The 24,736-nt window shown below is 53.5% G+C and overlaps 6 protein-coding genes across 6 annotated transcripts; 4 read left to right on the forward strand and 2 right to left on the reverse strand.

Annotated features, from left to right (window-relative positions):
* Positions 1 to 31: 31 nt before the first annotated feature.
* Positions 32 to 3,532, forward strand: M406DRAFT_91625 (uncharacterized protein; the record flags this gene model as incomplete). The annotated part of the gene is made up of 4 exons (XM_040926207.1): positions 32 to 2,910; positions 2,992 to 3,034; positions 3,300 to 3,376; positions 3,454 to 3,532. 4 exons carry the CDS (start codon positions 32 to 34, stop codon positions 3,530 to 3,532), a joined length of 3,078 nt encoding a protein of 1,025 aa, XP_040775303.1.
* Positions 3,533 to 3,731: 199 nt separating this feature from the next.
* Positions 3,732 to 4,419, forward strand: M406DRAFT_102594 (uncharacterized protein). The gene has a single exon (XM_040915020.1). The coding sequence runs from the start codon at positions 3,981 to 3,983 to the stop codon at positions 4,386 to 4,388; it is 408 nt and encodes a 135-aa protein (XP_040775304.1). The 5' UTR covers positions 3,732 to 3,980; the 3' UTR covers positions 4,389 to 4,419.
* Positions 4,420 to 7,294: 2,875 nt separating this feature from the next.
* M406DRAFT_330688 (uncharacterized protein) lies at positions 7,295 to 8,536 on the forward strand (the record flags this gene model as incomplete). The annotated part of the gene is made up of 6 exons (XM_040920550.1): positions 7,295 to 7,332; positions 7,380 to 7,421; positions 7,459 to 7,574; positions 8,052 to 8,211; positions 8,310 to 8,419; positions 8,517 to 8,536. The coding sequence occupies 6 exons, from the start codon at positions 7,295 to 7,297 to the stop codon at positions 8,534 to 8,536; spliced, it is 486 nt and encodes a 161-aa protein (XP_040775305.1).
* A 2,151-nt stretch (positions 8,537 to 10,687) lies between these two features.
* On the forward strand, positions 10,688 to 11,687 carry M406DRAFT_81529 (uncharacterized protein; the record flags this gene model as incomplete). Its single annotated transcript, XM_040926018.1, has 3 exons — positions 10,688 to 10,896; positions 11,003 to 11,159; positions 11,242 to 11,687. Coding segments are annotated over exons 1-3 (657 nt in total), but the record flags the coding sequence as incomplete, so codon positions are not given.
* Positions 11,688 to 15,874: 4,187 nt separating this feature from the next.
* On the reverse strand, positions 15,875 to 18,263 carry M406DRAFT_291398 (general substrate transporter). The gene is made up of 7 exons (XM_040918964.1): positions 17,971 to 18,263; positions 17,768 to 17,881; positions 17,568 to 17,644; positions 17,277 to 17,493; positions 16,938 to 17,189; positions 16,512 to 16,853; positions 15,875 to 16,440 (listed from the first exon to the last, which is right to left on the reverse strand). Exons 1-7 carry the CDS (start codon positions 18,167 to 18,169, stop codon positions 16,091 to 16,093), a joined length of 1,551 nt encoding a protein of 516 aa, XP_040775307.1. The 5' UTR covers positions 18,170 to 18,263; the 3' UTR covers positions 15,875 to 16,090.
* Positions 18,264 to 19,449: 1,186 nt separating this feature from the next.
* M406DRAFT_330691 (P-loop containing nucleoside triphosphate hydrolase protein) lies at positions 19,450 to 21,635 on the reverse strand (the record flags this gene model as incomplete). The annotated part of the gene is made up of 2 exons (XM_040920551.1): positions 19,450 to 19,463; positions 19,526 to 21,635. The coding sequence occupies 2 exons, from the start codon at positions 21,633 to 21,635 to the stop codon at positions 19,450 to 19,452; spliced, it is 2,124 nt and encodes a 707-aa protein (XP_040775308.1).
* Positions 21,636 to 24,736: the final 3,101 nt, after the last annotated feature.

Genomic DNA, 24,736 nt, shown 5'->3' on the forward strand with positions numbered 1-24,736 from the left:
CGACGGCTCGCCGCCCGCCGGCGATGAGGAGATGGACTGGGCGACCCAGCAGCAGCAAGACGATGATGCGATTCAGGGACTGTTCGCCGACCCTACCCACGCACCCGAAATCAATCTCGAGGGCCCAATAGACCAGTCTGGGAAGGCCGACGATGCAGAGGACTTTGAGGATTTCAGCGACGATGAGCTGCCCGAGGAGGAGGAAGAGGGAGGGGCCAACGGCACTTCCGAGCAACCCCCCGCCCTGACCAGCGATGGCGGCACCAGCAACGATATTGACGATGACCTCTTCGGTGAGCGCGAGTCGTCGCCTATGCAGGTCGAGCCGGCCATGTCGCCCGGCGCTGCCATCGCCGACGTCGATCAACAAGACATCGAGATGGGAGGAGGCGATGACTTGGCTGACCTGCGGCGCCTGAACTTCGACCCCGAGCCGAGTTATCCTATGGCAAACCAGGACCCGAATATTCCTTCGGCTCCGGAGAACGTCCTCGAGTTGCTCAAACAGACCTATCCTGAGTTCGAGAGGGGCAAGATCCTCAACTTCAACGAGCTTTTCCCGCCCAGAAAGGCCAACTGGGTTGATAAGAAGCCTACGAGGAACCCGAAACCCCTCATCCCTACAAAGCTCAGCCTGGAGGTCGACATTGGTCAGGAGAAGTCATTCATGAAACCAGGACCAGCCTCTGCCACCACCGCCGAGAAGATACAGGCTGCAGAGAAGGAGGGTCTGGTCTCTCTGCTGAAACCCGAGCCTATCAACGAGGATGAGCTCGAGATCTTTGGTAGAGATGACCCGGACTCGGACCAGGAACTCATTGGTGGCTTCACCCTCAGGGACATCGAGACTGTCTGTGAAGACTGGGACGACATTATCGATCCTGCAACGCCCACGTTCCACCAGGCTTCTCCAGCAGCAGAGGATGAGGAAGACCACCAGTGGTACCTCGATATGGGTCTTGCGCCTCCCAAGCCTAAGCGCCGCAAGATCTCGCACGCCAAGGGTCTGCCAGAAATCTCATGGTTTGCCGCACCATCATTCGACGACTTCGAGGAGGCGACAGCGAGGAGTGCCAAGCGTGTCCGGCTCGATCTGAATGACCCGTACCTGCTCATTGACGACAATGAAGCCGAGCGACCCGCCAAACGGCCGAGGCCAAGCTCCAAGATGGTCCGCATGGCCGACGGCAAGGTGGCATCAGACATCACACAGCGCTTCGACATATCAAACGATGATGCGTATGAGGCCCTCAAGGAGAACGTCAGGGACAAGGTCAGGGCTACCTTGGGTGGAGTGCAGGTCGAGCACAGCGTTCCTGCTCGCAAACTGCTCTACCCTTACTACATGGTCAAACTCTCGGACCCAACCCCTTTCAACTACCATCGCCCGAGCCTTCGCGTTCGCCGCCAGGTGGGTGCCAAGCTGAACTGGGCCAAACCCAGGCATCACAGGCGGAAGGACTTCAAGTCCTCTAGGGTGAGCGATGTCTACAAGGCTTCCAGGGATCTCAGTCTCAACGATAACTCGACGGCCGTCCTCTTTGAATACTGCGAAGAGATCCCTACTGTCCTGTCCAACTTCGGAATGGGTAGTAAGATTGTCAACTACTTCCGCGTCAATCACGACCCTGAAGACAAGCCCACCGACAAGCTCGCCCTCGGCGAGACCAAGATCCTCTTGCCAGAAGACAGGTCTCCCTTTGCGAACTTTGGTGACGTCCCCAAGGGGCAGACGGTACCTACCCTTTGGAACCACATGTACCGCGCGCCCATATTCAAGCACGAGCCGCGGAAGACTGACTTCATCATTGGCCGTATAACCGACGACAATGAGAGCAAGTACTACATGCGCAGCATTGATCACATCTATGTTGTTGGGCAGAACTTTCCGTCTGTGGAAGTCCCAGGACCGCATTCCAGAAAGGTCACAAACACCAGCAAGAACCGGATGAAGATGCTCGCATACCGTTTTATCACAAAGCATGGCTTTCTATCTCTCGAAGACATCACAACTCATATCGCAGAGTCCAACATTGCCCAGAACCGACAGAAGCTCAGAGAATTTCTCCAGTACGACAAAGACGCGAGGACCTGGAGCCTGCGGGAGGGCGAGAAGCTCATGGATCCCGACTCTATCAACTCGATGGTTCAGCCCGAGGACGTCTGCCTTATGGATGCGATGCAGGTCGGAGCATACGAGGTTGAAAAGGCCGGCTTTGCTATCGACCAAGCCGACCTCGACAAGGATGACGACGACGGGACTGGCGCAACGGAGAACATAGCAGTGCAACTCTCGCCGTGGAAGACGACCAAGGCCTTCCTCGACGCTACGAGTGGCAAGGCAATGCTGAAGCTGCGCGGTGAGGGTGATCCGACAGGCCGGGGCCTGGGCTTCAGCTTCATCAAGACCTCTATGAAGGGTGGTTTCCTCAACGTGTATCACGAGCAGGGCCCTCAGTCCACATCGGCAGACGCTCTAGAGCGCGAGAAGAAGGCGAATGGCGGGCACTCGTACAACGTCAAGAAGCAGAATGACGCGTACGCAGAGGTCATCGCGGATATTTGGAACAAACAGCAGAGGACCCTCAGCGACACCCAGATCCACGATGACGCCGACGTCGCCCCCCAGGAGGACGAGGATGAACGTTTGTATGCCAACGCGGCCAACGGCTCCTTCCAGGCACACGTCAACGGTGTGGGTGCGACTCCGCGGTTCGACGAGGGTGTGAGCCAGATCAGTCGGAGTGCTACCAGCGCTGCACGAGCCGCGATGCGGCGGCGATTGAAAATCGTGAGAACTATACGTGAACCAGACGGCACGGAGAAGGACGTTGAGGAAATCATTGAGGACCCTGGAATTATCAAGGAATACACGGCAAGAAGGAATGCCATCCAGGAGGCGGAAGTCGAGTAAGTTTACCGCCTTTGATTACATCTGGGGCATGGGAAGTGCTCTCCCTGGTGGCTCACCATTCTGACTCGCATATCTAGTATCTTTGCCGGTTTTACTGGTGACGAGGAGCACGACAGGATTGTCCTTTTGAAGTAAGTCCCTCCATTTTTGTGCTTCATGATGCACTTTTCGCATCCTCCAATAGCCAAGCTACTCCTTGTCCCCTTTTTCGCCTTGACTGCAACCGAGACTTAAAAAAACCACTGTACACAGGATCTCAAAGGAAGAGGAGCGTCTCAAGAAGAACCGCGAACGCCGGCAGCAGCGCGAGAAACAAAAGGGAGGCGGTCGTCTCCCCATGCCAGTCCTGGGCGGCGATGTGGCCATGTCCCCCGGCGGCGCGGAGCCCTCTATCGAGAAAGGTGGTACCACTCGAAAGTGTGCGAATTGCGGCATGGTTGGCCACATCAAGACCAACAAGAAGTATGTTTTGTCACCTTCCATTGACTCTCTTTTGCCCTTCCTTGGGTTGTACATCATACTGACTTTCTGGCTTCTAGATTGTGCCCAGTGCTCAACGGATCCATGGGCAGCAAGCCGGCCGGTGAGGACACCACTGGCACCTACGGCGAGTCTTGATTCATGGGGCCATGCGCCGCTTGAGGATACCTACCCCAAGAACCTTTGGATGGGTAATTTCTTGGTCGTAGTTGCCTCCTGGTTGGGCAAGTTCTGCTTATGATACATACAATTCTATGAGACATCCCAACCCAGGACTATCTAACAACTGAAGAGAGCTGTGCTGGGAGCCTGGGGCATTGTCTCTGCCGACATGCATACTGCTATTGATTTGTTCATTGGGGGAAAGGGGGTGGGAGGTGGTTTGATAGGCCCGGATCGTCGGGAGTGCCCTTGATGTGGCTATCGACCTGGTCTGTCTCCCCTGCAGGCGGGGAGTGGATTGTGTGGTACTCAGAAGTAAGATCATGAGAGAAACATCGATCTAGATGGGCAAGGAAAACTCGTGGATGGCTTGTTGGTTGCGGGCGGGCAGCTGCAGCCAGTGTTTTTGAAGTTTAATGTGTGGATGAACCGGTGCAAGTCAAAACACCAACCCCCAAGGGGAAGGAGGAGGAGGAGCGAGGGAAAAATTGTGGAATATTTCTTTCTTCAGGGTAAGCAAAGAGCGTCGGCCGGTGCTGGTCTTTTCGGGCGTCTATGGAGGGAAAAAGAAGTGGACCGCCTCGGTGACATGCCGGGCAAGAGATTGACACAGAAGACTGAATTGTGGTTGGTGGCGAACTTTTTTGTGGGGGGAGTTGGTGTGGTGTGGTGTGAAGAGGAGAGGTATGTCTCTTGTGGCAGACAGAAGAGGGGGCAGGCCTGTTTTTGCAGACCTGGTTCTCACAGGCCTTCATTTGGGCCAAGGGGGGGTGACGTTGAAGGTGATAGACAGACCATACCGAACATAGGGCTTTTAGGTTGGCCCAGCTAGGGAAATAATGAGTAAAGCCAAGTACTTCTACAAGAGCCAGGCAACAGCTGATTGATCTCCGTTTCCTTCCTCTTTTTTCTGGTTGTGGTTGTTCCCGTATGACGGTGTCTTGTAACTTATGACTTGTGACTGGTGATGATTCAACTATGGTATATTCTACCAGGACGTTGGAACTCAAAGACGTTGCGCCCCTCCCAAAAGACCCAGTCGATCTGCCCCGTGCAGAGAGTGTGTGGAGCCCCCCCCCCCGTCCCGCTACAACCTCTTTGCCACTATCTTTAGAAAAAGAAATCCCCCCATGTAGTTTAGGTAAGGTAGTATGCACGGGGCAACCTTATGCAGGATCTTCCGCGTCTATAGGCGCTTAGCGGCGTTAAATTACTATGTATAACAAGGAAGAGGGGTGGAGGGAGGGCGCTTTTCCAAATATGGTTCTATTATGTATTGCAAGGCTGAGGCTGGGCGAGCAGTCGAAACGTGGATGGATGGCGACGGGATGGGTGTATGAGTGTGTGTGTGTGTGTGTGTGTGTGTGGCTGAGACGCATGATTTGTGAGGTGAAGCGCTGGTTTAGCGCGGATGGTGGGTGAGAAGAAGAAAAATGGGATGAAGAGGGAAAAACGAAAAAGGTCCAGGGGGAGGGTTGAGGGTGAGTTTGTGGTTGGGATGGGTGAGTGAGATGGAGGAGGACTGTGAATGGGTGTGTGTGTGTGTATGGAAAATATTGGCAAAGAGAATTAAGCTTACGGATCGATCCTGCGAGGTTGAAGGTTGGGCCGAGAAGGAGGGGGAGGGGCAGGTCGGTGGATCGATGGATCGATGGTTAAGAGGATGTGAGATGGGTTGTGCGCGTGTCACGCATGCTGGATGAGTGGCTTGATGGCGATGACTATGAGATGATGAGATCGAAAGATGAAAATGATGCACTTTGATTTTTGATTTCCAAGGTCGGCTAGTGGGATATCCTGGGCTGCTTTTGGCCACTGTATCACTCAGCAAATCACCTGGTCCGAGATTATTTCTTCACCATTGAAGGCGTCAGGATCAGAAGACTAGACGTTGTAAAGTAATCTACCCATCACTTTTGATCGTATACGAAAGTATCTTTCTTGGCGGCCGCTGCCAGAAGTTCACAGGCGGGGCAGGCTTTGTCGAGGGGATTCCTGTGCCTGGCTAGTAGAGCCTGAGGTGAGACGGGCCCTGACGGCTCCATCGCCGTCGCCTGGAAGAGAAGTCCTTCCTGCTGGCACATGATGGAGGAAGATTCCATGATAAGATGGCCAGGAAGCTGGGCCGCTGTCCGTTGGAAGCACAGCCGCGCGGATCCCGTTCGATTCGAAACACGGCTGCTCAGCGCAAGAAGATAGAATCCCTCCATCCGATCATCTCACAGCGCACCAACCCCTCCGCTGGAGCAGGTATGATGGCCTGAGGATCTCATGGGCCCTTTCTTTCCAAAGAAAGGGAGCGCCTTCGCGGATTGTCGCTTCACACACAGACACATACAGGCACAGACCTCGGTGAGGCGCGCGAATCCTGTAGCGTCGTGGACACCGAAGAACCTAGAATGGGGGTAGTCTGCGGCGAGAGGGGAAAAGGACCGAGAAGTGCCACAAGCGCGTCTCTGATCTTGAATCCTCCGCGTGTGTGCTCTAATCTGGACTCGTCTCCACCTGTGGCGCCGGCCGTGCATACCATGCGAAGTGTTGGGTCGTTTCTAGACGATCACAAGAGAACGCACAGCGGGGCAAAGTCTTGTTTTCGCAGGCGTGAGCTCGCGCCTATGGAATATGGCTTGCCATATCGATAGCGCTTTTCTCTCTCGATCCTCCACAGTCACCGTCTGTCGAGGTTTCTAGGGTTCTGCACGATTCAACGGCTTACGTGTGACATAAATGAGGACCCCATGTTATCGTAATCAACCAATCCTTCCAATTCACTCAGTCGACTATCGATCCTTCTCTGCAGCCGGATCGGTAGCGTCTGGAGATTTCGCCTGGGCCGGTAAAGAGTGTATCCGCCGCCCAGCCACCCCCTCTCTCACGTGCCCTTCTCGATATTCCCACAGTCGTCAGCTTCATCTCTTCTGTGTGTGTGTGTGTGTGTGTGTGTGTGTGTGTGTGTGACGGAGACAGCGAGCTTATGATGGGACCGCAGTACAGGTCTTGGGGGAGTTCAAGTCTATGATAGTGGGGTGTAATGACAAGGAAGCGCTTGACTCAGTCAAGGCAGAGGAGAGGAGAGATTCGAGGGAGACAGGAACCCCTTGACAGGTCCAACATGGAATCTGCGTACACAGGATGCTCCGTGCTCATGCAAGACACACAAGATCAACGGCATGGATGACTGACTGCCTTGATACCCCGGATTCCTCTGCCGCCGCAATGGACATCTTCTCTGAATTTAGTACGCATAGTACCGGACAGACTTTCCTTGTTTGCTCAAGCCATGAGCCAGGATTGAAGTTGAGGACGGAGCCAGTCGGATGATCGAATGCGAATCTTGAAAGCGAAGAACGGTTGACGTTCGATTCAACTGAAGCTAAGTATAGCTATTAATAGATAGCCGCCGGGGTGCTCAGCGATCTGCCCCGCTGTGATGCAGCCTCCTCTGCAGGTGCGCATGTCGACGCAAGCACGTCGAGAGAGCCACCCAGAGTGGGGGTAAACATGGACTCTCGCACCTGAGATTCGAATAACATGGCACAGGGCCTCTAATCTTGCGTGATGTACGTTTTGATAGGCCCTGGAGGATATTTTGCTCCAGAATCTTGTGTACTCAATGTGTGCAACCTGTACATAGTATGTCCATAATAATAGCTGCTAGGGCATCGCTACATAGTACGTACCCATCCGATGATTGTCATTGGTGCGCCATCTTTCCAAACCATGGGTCTAGTTGACGCAATGGCCTCGATCAACAGTGACTCGAAGGGCAGGGTTATGTTGCTCGATTGACGTACTAGGACACGAGTCTAAAACGACATGACAGCACCTTCAAGGAGACCCCCCGAGGGAGGTCGACATTTCTGGGGTGAGTATCGTCGTTTGGACTGACTGAACGGGGCCAGTGCGATCGTGCCCATTGTTCTTAAATACGCCGTGTCGCAGAATTGTGGGCCTCTGCCCGTAAATACCCCATGGCCTCAAGCTCTTCAGCAGCAGACGCGCGGAAGTGCTCTGCAGGGTCGGTTCGATAAGCCACAAAGGTGGCTTAACCTGTATGCGCAAGAACTCAGCCTAGCGTTCGTCCCTTTCTGAGCGGCTCCGGCGCCCAGGTCCAGATCGTCGAGCCGACAAGGAGTGATCAAGATCTTGGGGCGCATTCACAACTCCAAATTTGGATCATCGAGTACCGAGTAGTAGTTAGGGCTGGCAGGGCACACCACATGCAGGTCGGGATGCAGACAGACAGGGAGGCTGCAGCGGGGGTCAGACACATCGCTGACATGGAGATAGGGCAGGTAGTTCAACCTCAAGCCTCTTCTCTGTCCTCTCTCTCTCTTTCCTTCAACACTGTGGCGGGGCGACGAGGCTGAAGCTGGAATCCCCTGTGATGTCATGATGTGACCCCCACGAGAGAGAGAAAGAGAGAACAGATGCCATCTGCAACGCACTGGATGGATTGACCGAGAATTGTTGACTGCCTAATGACGGGCTGCAGACTCCATTCGGTTACAAAGGTCCATGACGCATGCAACGAGGGAAAAGATGCTGGAGCTCACAAGCTCTCCGTCTGATGCTGTCTCACTAATCTGTGCTGTCAAGCTGCAGGGACGCTATGGCAGGTTGCGAAGCTCCAACGCCAGCAGCAGGCAGAGAAGGTGTGTCATGCCGTAGCTTCAAAGTATCGATGTGTCTGCTGACCACCATCATCCCCTCCTCCCCAATTGAGCTCAGCATGATTCCTCAAACTCACCAGTTTCATTGTGCCAAGCCCCAAAGCCCGTCAGGGATCGAGCAGCGGAACAGAACCTGCCGTAGAAGGAGAGAGAGAAAGACACAAACGACCGTCTTCGATCATCACCTGCTGTCAGTCTTTCCGAGCAAGAAAGTCGACATAGCCTGCTCTTTTTTGCCTTCCCTTTTTTCTTTTTTTCTTCTTTTTTGCATGCACACATGGCTCCAGCTCATAAAGGCGTAACCTAAGCTGTCAAGCCAAAGCGGGAGAGCAGCCTCTCGACAATTTTATGATGTGCAGTAGAACGTTCACGGAATTTGTCAGGGGCCCTTGGGCACGGTCCTGCTGCCTGTCACTCAAGGATGCCCCTGTCGATCTGCCAACGCTCCCACGTACTGCCCATGATCAACGCTTCTAGAGCGTTTCGACTGAGACCGACGGGACGTGGGGAGGATGCTTGAATTTTACAACCAGGTCACAACTGTTCCCATCTCATGGATTGATTTGGTACGTCAAAAGCATCGAGAGGAGAGGAAAACGGAACAAGACAGAGAGACAGGGAAAGGGGGGAGAAGGGTAGTGAGTAAGATAAGCAAGCAAGGAACGCGGGACAAGACGCCGAAAAAGAAGAGAAAAAGAAAAGAAACGGACGTGGAAAGCTGTACTCGGTATCGAACGAGATTGAGACCAAACTCGAGTCTCAGCCTAGCAGAAGCAAGTAGCAAACCCCCCCTCATCAGCATGATATCCGGATTAGGAATGGCCTCGAGGGGTACCATAGTAAAGAAAGCGACACCGAATGAGAACGGGATGTTGGAGGACCAAAGGAAGGAATTGTGCAGATGAAAGAAAGCAGTGGGAAGAGATTTTAGCGTGGATGAGGTGGGACCAGGAGGCTTGGACTGATGGACGTTGTACCATCGCAGGAGGGGTCAGGGACGAGATACTTCTTACTGAGGATGGATGTACCGGTACATGAGAGGAGAGGTTCCTGGGTTAATTGAGTTCTGCTGCCTTCTCCACCTGCCTGGCACATTACCGCTATGACACAAGCGTTACCTCTACCATTGTACGTGAGGGTAAAAAGCAGCAGGGCTCCCACAGGCCCTTCTTTGCCCTGTGCGCCTCTGAGCCTCTAGGCCCCTGTCCCCCGTCAACTTGCCCGTTTCAGCGGTCCTTGCTTACTGCTTCCTTTCCTACTCCTCCCCCCTCCCCTACTAGTACAGTCGCTACTGCTGTCATTCCTTCCCTTCTATAGCTTGCTCTGTGCTGCTGCTGCCCTGAATGTACCGCTACCGTGGCACCGGCCCCCCTCCCCCCCTGGTCCTGGACCTAAGCGTTGCCCCCTTCTCCACACCACCCCCCTCCACTGCGTACCACTATGGTGGACTATCTCTTTCTCTCCCCTCTCTGTCTTCTGGTTGAGGCTCCCGGGGCATGCCCCAGAAGAAGCAGAGGTTGAGTTGGGACCTAAAGCCTTTCCCCTCCCACTCCCCCTCCAGAGGAGAGTCTAAAAAGCTGGCGGCCCTGCGCGCACATCGCAGCGTCTTTCTTCTTCTCTCCCGTCTATTATTAGTATCAGCCCTTCAGCCCCGTCCCCATTCTCTTCCCCTTCTGCTTCCTTCACACCTGCCAAACGACGCGACCACGCATCCACGCAGAAACACACGGCGACGACGACGGTCCAACGCCTATTCCCTCTCACCCACACCCACACACCCTTCTCATCCCATCACGTCGCATTCAATACAGTCTGATTCGGTTTGATCCTGTTCTCTCTGCCCCCCTCTCCACCTCCTTTGCGCTACTACAAGACAACACACTGTCGACCCCCATGTTCGCCCTAACCGACTTATAATTAATTCTCCTTGCTCTCTGTCTTGCCTTGCCTTACCTAAGTACCACTCTGGTCTGACGGCCGTTACTTCTGGTCGATAAAGACTCAAATAAGGCCCTTGCGCCCCAGCCGGCCAACCTTGTCTTGTGTGCTTGCTTCGATTTCGATCTCGAGAGTTCTGGCCCTGTCCTTGACCCTCGACTCGACGTCGAACCCCCGCCGCCCGCCTCTGCAAGAGAATCCATCGGGCCATCTGCTCGACGCCTTTCCAGCGACCGACAGAGAGAGACAAAGACGCGCTCACAGACCTGCTCGAGCCTTCTCCGTCCAATCCTGCTGCAGGCCCTGTTCTTCCTTCCCTTCTTCGTCTTCTCGACCAGAGGGTCACTGACTGCGCGACCTTCTTCTTCTTCTCCTTCTTTCCTGCTTGCAACCCGATCCAGCATAGCTACTCCACCCTGGCCATTCGCCTACCTATACATAGCTATCTTTATCCTCGACCTCCACTCCTCTCAGCTTGGTCGCCATTGCTAAGGCCGTCTGCTTTCCCTTCTGCCAGATTGAACCGTCGAAGGATACCATACTATCCGGCCTAGCTTGCCCTCAAACCTTTGACCAGCTCTGATCACGGCCGTCACCAAAGGCCATACAATCTTCTGGAAATAGACTTCTATCCTGGCCTTACCTCTCCGACCTCTTCGTCGACGACTTCATCATGGGTCGCAGGAAGATTGAAATAAAGGCCATCAAGGATGACAGAAATCGTTCTGTGTAAGTCTTCAATCCTCGATCTATATCCCTCCTCTGCAACGACCATCACGATGGGACCCCTCTATGTCCATCCGACGCGTGCTAACAGGGTGGCTCTACACAACAGCACCTTTCTCAAGCGCAAGGGCGGTCTTTTCAAGAAGGCCCATGAGCTCTCCGTCCTCTGCTCTGTCGATGTCGCCGTCTTCATCTTCGGCCAGAATAAGAAGCTGTACGAATACTCGTCGGGCGACATGCGCGACCTCATCACCAGATATACCTACGTATGTACACCCAGGACTCTCCTTGCATTCCTCTCAATACCGCGGCCATGGTGGCTAACTTTGTTTTTTCCTCTTTCACCAGCACGGTGGACCAAATGAGCACAAAGGACCTTCCGACTTCAATGGTGGCATCGATGACGAAGAGGAGGAAGACGAGAACGGCACACCTCCCAATGGCATGCCCCAGCACTTCCACGGCCAGCCCGGCTTTCCTCAGCTGAGGCATCACACGCCCTCTGCATCGCCGCCAGTACCGAATGGCATGGTCTTCCATGGCGTCCAGCGCGCTCATACTCCGCAGCCGCATCCCGGCTCGCGCCCTGGTTCTCGCAACGACATGCGCCGGATGGGTTCTCAGCTGGTAGCACCTCAAGTCGGCCCGTACGGCCCTGCACACGGTCCCCAGGTGAACGGGTACGCATACGTCCCACAGCCGGCCATCTACAACCCACAGAACGCGCCCAACATGCCTCCCGGTCATCAGTATCCGCCCCACGCCCCTCCGCCTCCTCACATGCAGATGCACATGGAGCCCCAGAGGCAGTCCTCCGTTCCTCCCAGCTTCGCGCCACAACAGCCTCCACAACAATCTCCCCCGCCGCCGGCCCGACATTCGCTCTCGCCGCCTCAACAACAGCGTCACGGCCTCCCGAGTGGACCCATGCGCCGACCATCGCCGCCCCCACCACCACCAGCGATGCGTGCGCAGATGGAACCCCCATCCCAGGATATGATGGCAGCCCCGTCGGAGCCAATGGCAGAGCCTGCCGAGAGACTGGCACCCCAGGCACCCATGCTGAACACTACGTCCGCGATCAAGAAGCTCCCCCACCAGAAGCAACACAGCATCTTCACGCCCATCGACGAGAGCCGCTCCGTACTGTCGCAACATCTGGCAGCCTTTGCGGAATCTCAGCTCAAGAACGAAGTCAAGGCTTTCGATACGCCCGGTCCGCCGCGCAGCACGGCGTCTCCACCACAGCCGAAGCGATCCGAGACGGGGCCCTCGCCACAGAGGCGTCAATTGTCTGTGTCCTCGATACCCGAATCAACATATACGCCGCCCTCTCGAGCAAACAGTTTGCGCGCCGGTGGGCCGTCACGGCCTCGTCTTAAGGTGCAGATTCCGGACGAGCAATCCGAGGCCGGAAGCAACACTGCCGAGTCTACTTCTGCAGGGCCGGGTCACTCGACCGACGCTACCTCTCAAACCACGCGCAATGACGGATCACACTCGTCTGGAATCGTGCTCCCCCCGCCATCCCCATCAGCGACCACCACGCTGCTGTCGGCCGGGGCGACTGGGCCACCAAACCCCTTCGCCCGGCCCGCTCCTGCCAACAACCCTCCTCCACCTCCGAGTCACAACCTGATTGATACCCCAGCTTCTGCGCTTCCTTCTCGGTACATGAACAATGAGTTCCTGCCAAGCCCCAGCCAGTTCTTCACAGACTTTTACGCAAGGAACCACGAGGGCAACACGTTGCCCAGTCCGCTCAACTTCGCGACGCCTGTCGTCGGATCCGGGCCCAGCTTTCTGAGGGATGAGATGTCAACACTCAAGAGGAAGAGCCCCGAGGTCAACTCGAATGAAGCATCCTCGGACCCTATCGAACCCGCCAATGAGCCAAAGAGGCTCAAGGTTGAAAACTAGTGAAAGACAGTCTTGAGTGATGCAATGTGCATATTATTCTCAGTTTCATTGAATTCAAAAAAAGGATACCAATTTTTCTCGGTCATTGTCACAGATGGGAGGCTTCGCAGCAAATTTCACTTTTTTTTTTCTTTCTCCCCTTCTTCTTTCTCTCGCTTGAGGGGTGTCTTGTTCTGGTTACTTCTTTTTCTCTCCCTCTTCTTTCGTTACAGGAGAGTTGACTGTTTTCATAATTCCTTTTCTTTTGCTTCTTATTCTGGGTGATGTCCTTTGTCACATGGGAGTGGAGTCACAAGGCGAAAAGGGGGTCACATGCGGTCATTTGTTCTATTACGATGTTTGATGGCAACGAGGGGAAGAGACGGGCCGGTATATCATAAGCTTGGACATTCATGCGGTGGGTATCATTGGTTGCCTCACGTTCTTGATATGAAGCTTAAGCGGAGATGACATCTCGTCTTCCAGCGAGAAGTCCTTATTGAACATCAATTCATTTTCCGACTCTTCCTGGGCACTAAAAGCGACTATCTGGGTTGGAAGCCTTGGAAGGTATTGCCTTCTCGATACCGTGAATTTTTTTATTTTTTTTCAAAGGATATTGTGTAGCTTCTAAATGGCAATATGTTGTGATTCTCTTTTTGCATACCGTCTTGCCTTCATTGAAGTCTCCTCGGCGCATGTTCAATCTTGCCGGCACGACTTCTGAGGAAAAGCCTTTCTTGCTGGCCCGTGATTCTAGACGCAAAACTATTGAGCTTTTACAGAGTGGGATAGTCCGAATGGGAAGAAAGCAGTTCCACTGACTTCCATCTCTGCTCCTACGTGTCTCAGGGACGGCCGGCCGTTTCTCGGAAATTTGAACGAGTGGATGGATTCGAAAGGTTTATCGGGACGCGGGCGGCTGGCCAAGGGACAAGACCGAGGCAAGAAAGAAAAGAAAGGGAAAAACAAAAAGGACACAAAGAGAGACAGACCTGTCAAAGTGCGTTGGTCGATCCTTCGTGGCTAGCGGTCCCCGGGGGATGGGGCCCGAGCTGCTGACCCCAGCCACTCTTGATGGAATAATATGTCAAGAAGAGGAAAGTAGACAGAGAGAAGGGCTTTTGTGGAGTGATTATCATCCTTGGAGCAACCCCCCCTTCCTCCTCTTACAATACATGACGAGGCTCTCTGAAGGAGTTCACGATTGCATGCAGGTAGAGTGGAGCGGTGGGACCTGGAGACTAATGCAGGTACGTGCAGTCCAGCTGGATCCTTTTCTTCCTTCCCCCCCCCCCCAAAAAAAAAGTTTCGCTGGCGACCTGCAGACTCCAGCCTCCCCTCATGTGGTTTCTCTTGACGCATGACGTCGTGGGAGGGCTTGCTGCCTTGGGGTTTGCGGCGTAGGATTTGCAGAGTTTTGGTATCCCTGCTTGGGCGGTAGAGGGACAATTAATAATGACTTCTAAGGTGGGAACGTCTTCTGTGTGCGTGTGTGTGAGAAAAAAAGTCCGGAATCTGGTAATACTGTGTGGTAATTCGGTAAGGTTTGGTCCTCACATCCTGGATACGTAATTCGACCTCACTTCCGTTCTAGTATCAATGTTTGTGTGAACTTCACACGGAGGGCCTCGTTTTCAGGAGATTCTAGGGCAGATTGGCTACGAATGGGATTCTGCCCGGACTGGCGTCTCATGCACAATTTGACTACCTAAAAATGAAGACACGCGGGTTGGTCTGAAGGTGTGTGATTGCGGATGTCTGTCCTTCCACGCTGGAAGTGTACTTTCTGTGCTATTTCGCTGAGATCAAAGACAATACCTCAGGCCTAATTTCTAGCAGTGTAGTTGAGTTTGAGACGAGTTAGCGTTTCCCAGTCACGGCTCCTGCGATGCACGATTGTCTCACAAATTTTGCTTAAATTCACTGAATCTTCTTAACGTCTCCCATGCCCGCGTTGTAGATGGAGCTCCATGTTGTGAGAATGTGGTCACTTGCCTTTTGCTCATAACGGCTCCGATTACTTTCAATAAAATATCTGCTACGTTTTTTCGACGCTATTTCTGAGATTTGTTCTTACCAGCCCAGTACTCAGCGTATAACTCCGGACGGCGAAGTTGCAAAGGGGAGTAGCCCTTTGTGTTTTGGCGGGCGCCGACATGATCGTAGGAATACGGCCAGAGGAAGCACTGTTCCTCCTCTAGCTCTTCCTCCGGAGCCTTTAGGGCTTCATCAGAGGTGAGGAATGCAATATCAGCTTCCGATGGAAGCTCCTCTGGCTCTGGGCCAATGAGGTATTCGTCTGAAAGCTCATGCGTAGACTGAATCCCGTGAAAGATGACTAAATATTCCGATTTGGGACGAGACACCTTGGCTCGGGATACCTTGGATCGAGATTGGACGTTTCCCATGGTGTCGGCAGGATGGTAACCAGAATCGTGCGTTCTACTTTAGTGTTTTCTCTCCGTTTGTTGCTACAATTTGTCACTTGATACGAGGTAAGCTGTAGGCCGCAGGATAGTCTAGCTCAATTACTTTTCAGAAGCAATCATTAGGTGCTTGCCTTGCATATAAATATTGACCTTCCCCTTCATTTCTAGCATCCGCAATGAACAATGCCATTGAGTCTCATTGGTATAACGAAATAAGGAAAAATTCTCCAGTAAGCCTATCATTCTTTGTTGCTCTAAAACATAGCCCCTTAGTCATTGGGCTCTGATGGCATAGTACTGTTGTCAAAGAACTGCACTTTGCAACAATGCATGCCTGGAGTGCTTTGCATGCCTGGTTTCCCTCATTAAAATGGTCAAATCAACGATTGTGCAAGTAACATGACTCTTCTCTTGCAATGGCTTTTTCAGAGTGATGGATTTTCAAGAAGTTGCGTTGCACCAACTTGGGGAGTTGGTCAGATGTTAGCGACAGACTGCGAATCTGCAAGGGACTTAGGGAACACATTATGAATATCAGCCAAATCTTTCGTGGGTATTAATTCTGTACTACTGATTTATAGCAAGGACAGTAGTACTTTGGTCTGTTCGTTGTAGACAAATCGTGCTTATGCGAGATGCCATATACAAGTGCTTTTGATAGGCCATTGATTAATAGACCAAAAGCTCTCTCTTCTATACTGATAGTATTAGAAAAGGCCTAGTGTACGCTGGATGTCCAGTGGCATTTGCCCTCTTGCTTCTCTGTGTGGAGCAATGCGTCTCAGGTAAATCTCTAGAATTCTAATTGGATCTAGATCGGTGGTATGTTATTACCTTCATGGACCGAGCCGAATCTGAGCATTGTCCTAATGCGAGCTCTCAGGCGCCTCTCTAGTAACCTCCTCTCCAAAACCCTTGTTAGTAGCATCGTGCTCCTCAAGAATGGCAATCCTGTGGCCAATTCCGGACGTCTTGTAGCCCTTGAATTGCCACGCCCATAATTTGGCCTCGAAGAGCTCATCAACTTCCTCTAGAGACCGACCCGTGAGCTCAGGGACAAAGAAGATGGCAAATATGCACCCGAGAATGGCATCTCCCCCGAGGATCCATCCTACACCCGCTCCAAGGTTCGCGCCCGGGGTGCCGAGCAGGTAGGGTATACAAAACGTGATGACGAAGGCAGAGAGCACGTCAATGGCGGTGGCGAACGCCATAACTGAAAGACAGTCAGCTTGAAACCTACAAGGACGTCGTCTCATGAACACGCTCTCAAGGAGTAGTACGTACTCTTCTTCCTCATTCTGATCCCTCCGATTTCTGAGGTGATCAGATAGGCGGTCAAACTCGCCGAGTACTTGCATGAAACGTTCAGCAGGATGAGGGATGCAATGACCGCATTCGTCTCGGCTTTTGATAGAGTCTCCTTGGTGCCGATCCCTGCGATGATGAAGTTGAACAGCGCAGCAAAGAACATGCCCGAGATCATGAGCGGCCTGCGGCCGACCTTGTCAACGAACAGCATACCTATGGTGGCAGCTATGCACCCAGCCACTGTCGCCAGGAAAGAGTAGGTGAAGGACAGATCGCCATAGCCCATCTGCTTGAAGAACGTAGGGCCGTAGGAATTGACTTTTGATGAGTTCAGGGTCAGTACTTAAGTAATCAACAGTTACCTGCTGATTGTTCACACGCGGGATGAGAAAAGAGACGCACCAAACTGGCCGCCAGCCGTCTGTTGGAACCAAAAGAGGAGCCCAGCAACGACAGTCCTCCGCAGGTATGTACCCCTGAACAGCTCTGACCAAGAGCCCTGGTCAAGAGCGTCGTTGGACTCAATGGCGAAGTCGATGGCATCGATCTCTGCACTTGTGACTCCGTTCTCGCTGAGCTTCTGTGGGCGGATCTTGTTCAGGTTCTGCAGAGCTTGTTCCTTGCGCCCCTTCAGGACCAGCCAACGCGGGGATTCTGTTGGGATTGTGTAGATTTATCATTAGCCAAGACTGGTCGGGTGCCTTTGTCTACGAATTGGGGTGCTGTAGTTTATTCATTTACCAATGGTGAAGGGTATAGCCACAGCGAGGATGAGTGCGGGGATGAACTGTACGCCCGTGGGGATCTGCCAGCCAGCGTTTGTTGTATATTTGGCCATGGCCTGTCCCATTCCTGCACCCCACATATTGCCCAGAGTCACCACGCTGATCATAGATCCGGTGATGAAGCCTCGGAGAGATGCTGGAGAAATCTCTGCCTGGTACGAAGGGACGACATTCTGCTCGGGAATGTGATTAGAAGGTTGAGGAGGGAGTGAATGTGATGAAAAAGCCGAGTTGTGATTTTGATTACCTCGATGATGCCAACGGCGAAGTAGGCCAAGATGCGACCAATCTCGTATTGCACCCACTCCTTGGCAGTGATCTCAACTGAAAAGGTAATGGACTTAGTATTGGGCGTGTAATCAAAGTGTTGGAATGAATTTTGTTGTCTACAAGAAGGAAAAAATAGAAAAGGATAGTAGCACTAAAGAGAAAATCAATCTGACGTACTGATGATGGCTATGAATTGAATAACACAACAAAAATAGACCGACTTTTTATACCCAACACGGTGAAGCAACGGCTCAAAGGCGAATACTCCGGCCAGCTTCCCAGGCCAGACAACTTCACACGCGCACACACACAGAAAGTTAATACCGCCTACTGAGAATCAAAGAGCACAAAAGAGGAGGAAAAGAAAAGACAGGAATTACTTGAGTTCATGACCGACTTCTGCCATGTCGACAAAGCGCCATTTTCACCGAAATGGTTCAGGAAAGAGGGCAGCGCCTCGAGCGAACCAAAAGACCCCGTGTCGAGGCCGAAGAGAATATCACCCCACGCAAAGAAGAATGCGCAAAAAAGGAGGTATGGAGTGGCATCCCGCCACCTCGAGAAAAAGTCTGCAAACATGGTCTCGGTGTACTGGCTCGGCGGCCTGCCTCTGTCCGAGGAAGTTTCTAGTTCAATGTCCACGTGGTCCTCGTCGAGGAGACCTTGGAGTTCCTCCGACTGCGAGTGCTGCATGTTGGTCACACTGCTATTTACCGAGGGGCCGGATATCTTATGTATATTCCAAAAGGATATGAGAGACCGCTTGTTATTATGAGAGGGGCCCTAACCGCGAAGGGGTTAGGTGAGAGGGATCTCATGCAGGTGATGAACTGCTGCTGTGCGGCCCTGTGCTTGCGGGGGAGAAGCATACATGGTCAGCCAGCGAGGGGAGAGCAGTGGGAGAGGTATACCCTGGATGGTTACAAACAAGCATACCAGCACGTCATTCGCTACGCCGTCACGGATTGGACTGTCAGCTGGTTTAGAAGATGATTCCGCGGATGTTTTTTGCCGGTTGAGAGGAGTTGTTGGTTCAGAAGGATCAAGGTGGTTTGCAGGAAAGACAGCTCACGCGACTGATATATTTTTTTCCCCTTCCAATTCAGGAACACAACTAGATAGAGCGAGGAAAATGGAGATTTGAAACACTGCAGTCGTCATGCAGCACCGTGTCAACTTTGAGAGCGGGGGGTTCTGCAGAGGGGCGCTGATCCGTCCTGTCTGCTCGGTGATAAGTCTGATTGGGCTCGGTGGATTACGTTGCTACCGATGGGTGCTGCTTCAGGCACAAGACTTTAACAACAATTCTAATACAGTGTTGCATGATGAATTTCTGTACTGTTAAACTCATATCTTGTTCCTAATCAGTGAATTGTCCTGCCCCGTTCAAGCAAGAGTCTAGAGAGATAATTAATACTGGGCAATTTACTTATGACACTCAGAGCCATTACCAAAACAGTCCAGTTTCCAGTGCCACCGTAACTGTGAACATAGATCAAAATCTGCAACAGTCAAAGACTGCAACTGTGAGTAGGTGAAAAGTCTCAATGGTGCAGCCAGTCGTCTGCTCAGTGCTCAGTTCCATAATAACTTGACATTCCGCGGTCAGAATTACTTCATGACCAGTTGCCCTTTCTTGATTAGACCTCTGGACAGCTAGCAAGACCTCAGTTTATACATTACTATCCCTCAGCACTTTGAGCACAGATAGTCTTGATCTAACTAAAAAAAAAAAAAAAAAAAAGCTTGGCTTTTATGTTGTGAGGTGGTCTCATATTTAATATGACTTGAATGCCCTCAAAAGTTGACTGATAGTGCGGAAAGGATTTTGCGAGTTGAGAGGGACAGAGCCGTTTTCCTCAACCAGAAGTGCCTGATTTCGACAATCAAATACTACTTGATTTAGTATTTAGTCGTCCAAGCCACTCCACTCACCTTCGCCATCCTTCTTCTTCTCACCAGCCTCGCTCGCCTTCCTCTTCTTACTTCCCTGGATCGCATCTCTCTTGTTTCTCTCCTTCCTCCTCTCCCAGGCGCTCTTGCTCGTGATCCTTGCCGTCTTGCGCGCCGCCACCCCGCCCTGCTTTTTCATCTTCTTCTTGTCCTCCTTCTTCACATCCGGCAGTGCATCCAGCAGCCACTTTTGCACATCTGCCGTCTCGCCCGTCTTCCCTGCCTGCTTTTCGCTCATCGCAATCACGTTCGCCACGCTCTTGACAAAGGGAATGTCCTCCTTGGTGTAGAACGTGACGGCAACACCGCCCTCGCGACCCGCACGGCCGGTACGTCCCGCGCGGTGCACGTATACGGCCGCGCTCGAGGGGACGTCATAGTTGACAACGCCGTTGACGCCGGCGAAGTCGACACCACGCGCGAGGACATCGGTTGTAATGAGAACCCAGATCTCGCCAAGGCGGAAGCGCCGCATGATGTCGGCACGGACGGACTCTGGCAGGGAGGAGTGCAGAACGGCGATGCGGGAGGAGCCGCCAGCCTCGAGGGGGATGTCGTATTTCAGCTCCGTGTGCAGAGCCGTAGCGCGGTCGATGGTTTGCGTGAAGACGAGAAATGGTGGGCGGAGAGGAGGACCTGCGTCGGTGCCCGAGCTCGGGTGCAGAAGTTGGCGGAGGGCGAGGAGTTTGCCGGGCTCGGTGGCCGTGTAGGTGAGTTTGTGGGTGATATTGGGGACTGCTGTGTCTTTCAGGCCGACGACGAGGCGGATGAGCGGCCTAGAGGGGACGTGGCGGGTTTCTTCGTGTGACTTGAGCCGATCCGTGATAATCGTCTCAATGTTAGACCCCATAGTCGCCGACCAAAAGTTGAGCTGTAAATCTGGATTTGTGCAGGCCGACCAGATGCCTGTCGTCTGGTCACGGAATAGCTCGTCCAAAAGCACATCCGCCTCGTCCAGGACGAGAGATTTGACAGACGGCAGGGTCCTCGTCAGTTTCCCTCTGTTCAGCAAGTTGAGCAGCAGCATTGGTGTTGTCACCAGGATATCCGCCTTGGTGACTGGCTTTGTGGCATCGTCCTCGTCCTCGCTCTCGGGGCCCGAGTCTTCATCGTCAGTGCCGCTGGAGGATTCGCCTTCACTACCCTCCTCCTCCCTTGGTTCTCCCTCTCCTGTGGCGATTCGCATGCCCTTCCTCATAGCCACAACCTTAAGACCAGTTCCGATAGTCAGCTTTCGCCCTTCGTTCAAGATCTGGTTGGCAAGCTCTCTGGTCGGGGCAAGGATGATAACTTCCAGCCCGTGCTGCTTGCGATCATCGGCACCGCCACCTCGCCTTCTCATGATCCCATTGATGGCAGGGATCAAGAAGCTGATGGTCTTGCCACTTCCCGTTGGCGCAACCGCGATGAAGTCGACGGGCTGTGCAGAGACATCGCTTCCTGTGTTCTTTGCCAGGGCGGTCTTGGGATCTAGCAGCAGGGGCAGGCTGCTCATCTGCACCTCTGTAGGCTCCTTGTACCCCTGTGCCTCAATATTGTCCGCCAGCCGGCCCGAGATCCTGTATGTAGACCGCAGCTCGCCAAAAGTTCGCAGAGGCTGCGGGAACAGCTGCTTCTTGGTTTGTTTGACCTCCTCAACAGCCTTTGCCTTCTTCTTCTTCGTGCTCTTCTTGACCTTTGCCTTCTTCTCGGCCCCGTTTGATAACAAGGTGAACTTCAGCCTGTGCGACCGCAGGATCTGCTTGCATTCGTCTTCGTCCAGTAGCTGGGCCTTGCTGGCCTTGGGCTTGGGTTTCTCGTCGTCATCTTTGGCTTTGGGCTTGTCGGCCTTCTTCCTGCTCACGCCCTTGACCTCGTCCTTTGGCGCAAAGAAGTCAATATCACTGAGGTTCTCGTCGCTCGCCTCATCTTCCACCTCGTCAGGCCTCTTCCGTTTCGTGCCTCGATTCAGTCCGATCTCGTCGTGGAAGAACTGCGCATTAGGTCTGCTGCCGGCGGATGGGAGTCTTGCGGCGCTGGTTGCAGGGACACTACCATCAGGCCTGTGGGTTTTCTTGGTCGTGCCGAGCGACAAGACCTTGAGGATATCCATGGCTGTTGGGCTGCGACAGAAGGGTTGAATGAATGACCTGTCGCAGGAGAGAACAGGAGGAGGAGGAGGGGGAGGAGGAGATAGGGGAGGAGGAAGTGGTGGAAAGGTACGATGCAGGTAAATGGATGCAGAGCCGAGAAATTTCTGGGAGAGAAGCTTATCGATAAGAAGATCAAGAAGAGGGTTCAGGGTTGAAGAGGGGGGTTCCCTGCACGTCCACCCAAGGGTCTGGTAAGCATGTGCTTTGGGAAGAGGGATCCTTTCCTTCACTTAGAGTCACGAGCCCGACGGCGGCGAACGACATTGACCAAAAGTGCAATTTCGCAGCCAAATGCACCCTTGAGAACAGGTTCATTTACACCCTACTTTATCTCTATTATGTGTTTGGAAGAATGGTGTATGAATGGGACAAGCACAAGGACACCATCTGCCGGCTTTATGTCGACGAGAACAAGCAGGTTGAGGAAATCATCGAGCATATGCGCGTGAACCACAACTTCAAGCCAAGGTATGCAGTTCGTCTCTCTTTTTCTTCTATGTCTACTCCCGTCTTCGTCATGCATGCCGTTCCGGCGGCGCGACGTTTTGCCCGGCGAAACTGCCTCGGCGAGCCGTATGCCCTGCCGTATAAACGACCCAACCTCGGAAACCCATCCGGGCCTGGCGTCCCGGAGCCTAAAGGTTATCAAGTCTTGGGCTCGCTGACACGGTTCTTTTCCTCATAGCAAACGTGCATATGCATCTCAGTTCCGCCGGTGGAATCTCCCCTCCAGGCAGCAGCCCGCACTCAAGAATGAAGCCCTCGTCGCCCGCGTCAGGGAGCTCTGGGAGCGCAACCTGTCGCAGGCTGAGATGCTGCGCGTCCTGAATCTGCAGGACGGCTTCGAGATCAAGTCGCGCGAGCTGAACCGTGTACGTAGTGCGCACAGGTGGCTGCTGCGGACGCCTGCCTCAGACGCGAGGCGTGCAAAACGCGGGACTGGCCGTCGAGCACTGGCTCATGATGCCCTGCCCGATGATGATATTGATGACGATGATGATGCTGATGATAAAGACGATGATGATGATGATGATGATGATGATAACGACGACGACGGTGACGAGGATAACGACAGCGATGATGTCGCTGTTGAAGATGTTTTGGTCGGTGCCGGTGGTGGTGGTGGTGAGGAGGCCGACAAGGCTGGTATCTCCTCGCAGGTGATGACCCAGCGCCGCCTCGAGATGGAGGCAGAATCCGCACAGCGCTGGGCCGCGAGAAAACGGCGGCGACGTACGCGTCAATATGCAGGTCTCCCTGCAGACCCGCCTGGCCCTCCTCGCTTCCCCTCCGAGACGACCCTGGCAGAGAGCCAGGCGATCCTGGGGCTGGACAGAGCCTCTTATGCAGCACTGCGTGGGAGATTCCAAGCGATCTGCGAGGCCGCTGGCATCACAAAGAAGACGCTCGCCGGGCCCGAGGCGTGGAAGGATGCCAAGAGAGAGCTGATAGGTGCCTTCCCAGCCCTAGGAGAGGAGGGCGCGTGGGTAGACAACGACCCTGCCGCACAGGGGAGGAGGAGGCTGGCGCTGGATGTCATCTGCTCGGACGTCACGAAGCGGATGCGTGCAGGCGCGGGCGGAGGAGAAAGAAGCGTTGCACTCGCCGATGCCAAGAACATCCTGGGTCTGAACCCGGCCGAGTCGAGGGAAGTGCGGGCCAAGTTCTATGCCATTTTGAAGCGGGATGGTTTCACGAGCAAGGTGGCGCTGGGTCCCGAGCGATGGAAGGAGTTGAAGCAGAAATGGATCGATGACAGCGAGATGCTGCGCAAGGTACTAAGCAGGCTGGATGACCCCAAGAGATATGAGATGAGAATCAAGGCCGTGGAGGCCATCGCGACCGACGTCATGAAGAGGCTGCGGGACGACCAAAACAAGCGCAGGGGATGCAGGGAGAAGGACAAGGGCCCTGCCGTCGCTATGGAAGATAGCCATTATGATGACGGCGCTCCTGACATGAGGGAGATGAACGAGAACAGCACTGGCTTTGCGGCTGCCCTACTCGTGCCCGGACAGCAGCCTCATGCCCATAGCCACCCACCACGCATGCTACCAAGCCATCTTGTCGACCCGCAGATGGGTATGCAGATCCCGATGGACAATCAGCTGGGCTCTTCCCTTCTTCTGGATCCGAATGCGCAGGGCAGTTTCATGGCCTCCAACCAGCAGTTCATGCCAGAACCAGCACCGATGCCCACCGCGCCATCACCCTACGACAACTCACAAGCAGCAACATATCAAATACCCACAGCGAACAGCAACCTTGTCCCCATCTACCTGCGAGAGATACACCCCGACGGAAGCGAGGGCGATATCTGGATCGCCTGCCTCACCTCGCCGACGCCCTCTTTCGAGGAGCTACGCCAGGTCGCCGCACAGAAGATCCCAGGCTCAACCTGTGTAGAGGTGATAGGCATGGTGAAGGTGCCTAATGCCATGGGGGTCTCGCAGCTCTTCCCGCTCCAGATCCATAACGACGATCAGCTGGGCGCACATCTCGCGCAGGAAGGTCCGCCAATGTTCCATGTACGGCTGTCGTTCTAATACACCACCTGCCTTTGGGTGCTTTTGTATGTTTTGGTCAGGCCTAGCCTGTCTTTGCCGATTGGCGCCTCCTGGTCTGGACTGCGATGTTGGTTAAGACAGCATCTTTGTATATATCTCGCTTCTGACTCGTCAGCTTGTGTGTTCGGACCAGCCCCATCAGCCCTGTGTGGTAGTTGAGAAATATCAGACAAGCACAGGCAGGATTGGAAAGCTGCAGAAGATTAAGGGACCTGGACTGACGAGGGGGAGAGAGAGAGGCTCAGCCCACCCCTCTCTCGCCTTCAGCAAATGTCTCTCATGGCCCGACAATGCAGGTTCATGCTGTAGACTGCAAACATCCTCTTCCAAAATTCCCAAGAGAGAAACCACTCCCTAGCCAGGGCTTGTTCACATTCCGAGTATTGGCTCATCTGCACCTCTTGTACAAAATTTGTAAGTCTTGTGCGTCATATATACCTTCTTCATTGACCATGCTGCTACGATACTCCAGGAAACGGGGTGCTGAGCTATGA

This window comes from Cryphonectria parasitica (assembly GCF_011745365.1).
Source record: "Cryphonectria parasitica EP155 unplaced genomic scaffold M406scaffold_5, whole genome shotgun sequence".
NCBI classification, from domain to species: Eukaryota; Fungi; Ascomycota; class Sordariomycetes; order Diaporthales; family Cryphonectriaceae; genus Cryphonectria; species Cryphonectria parasitica.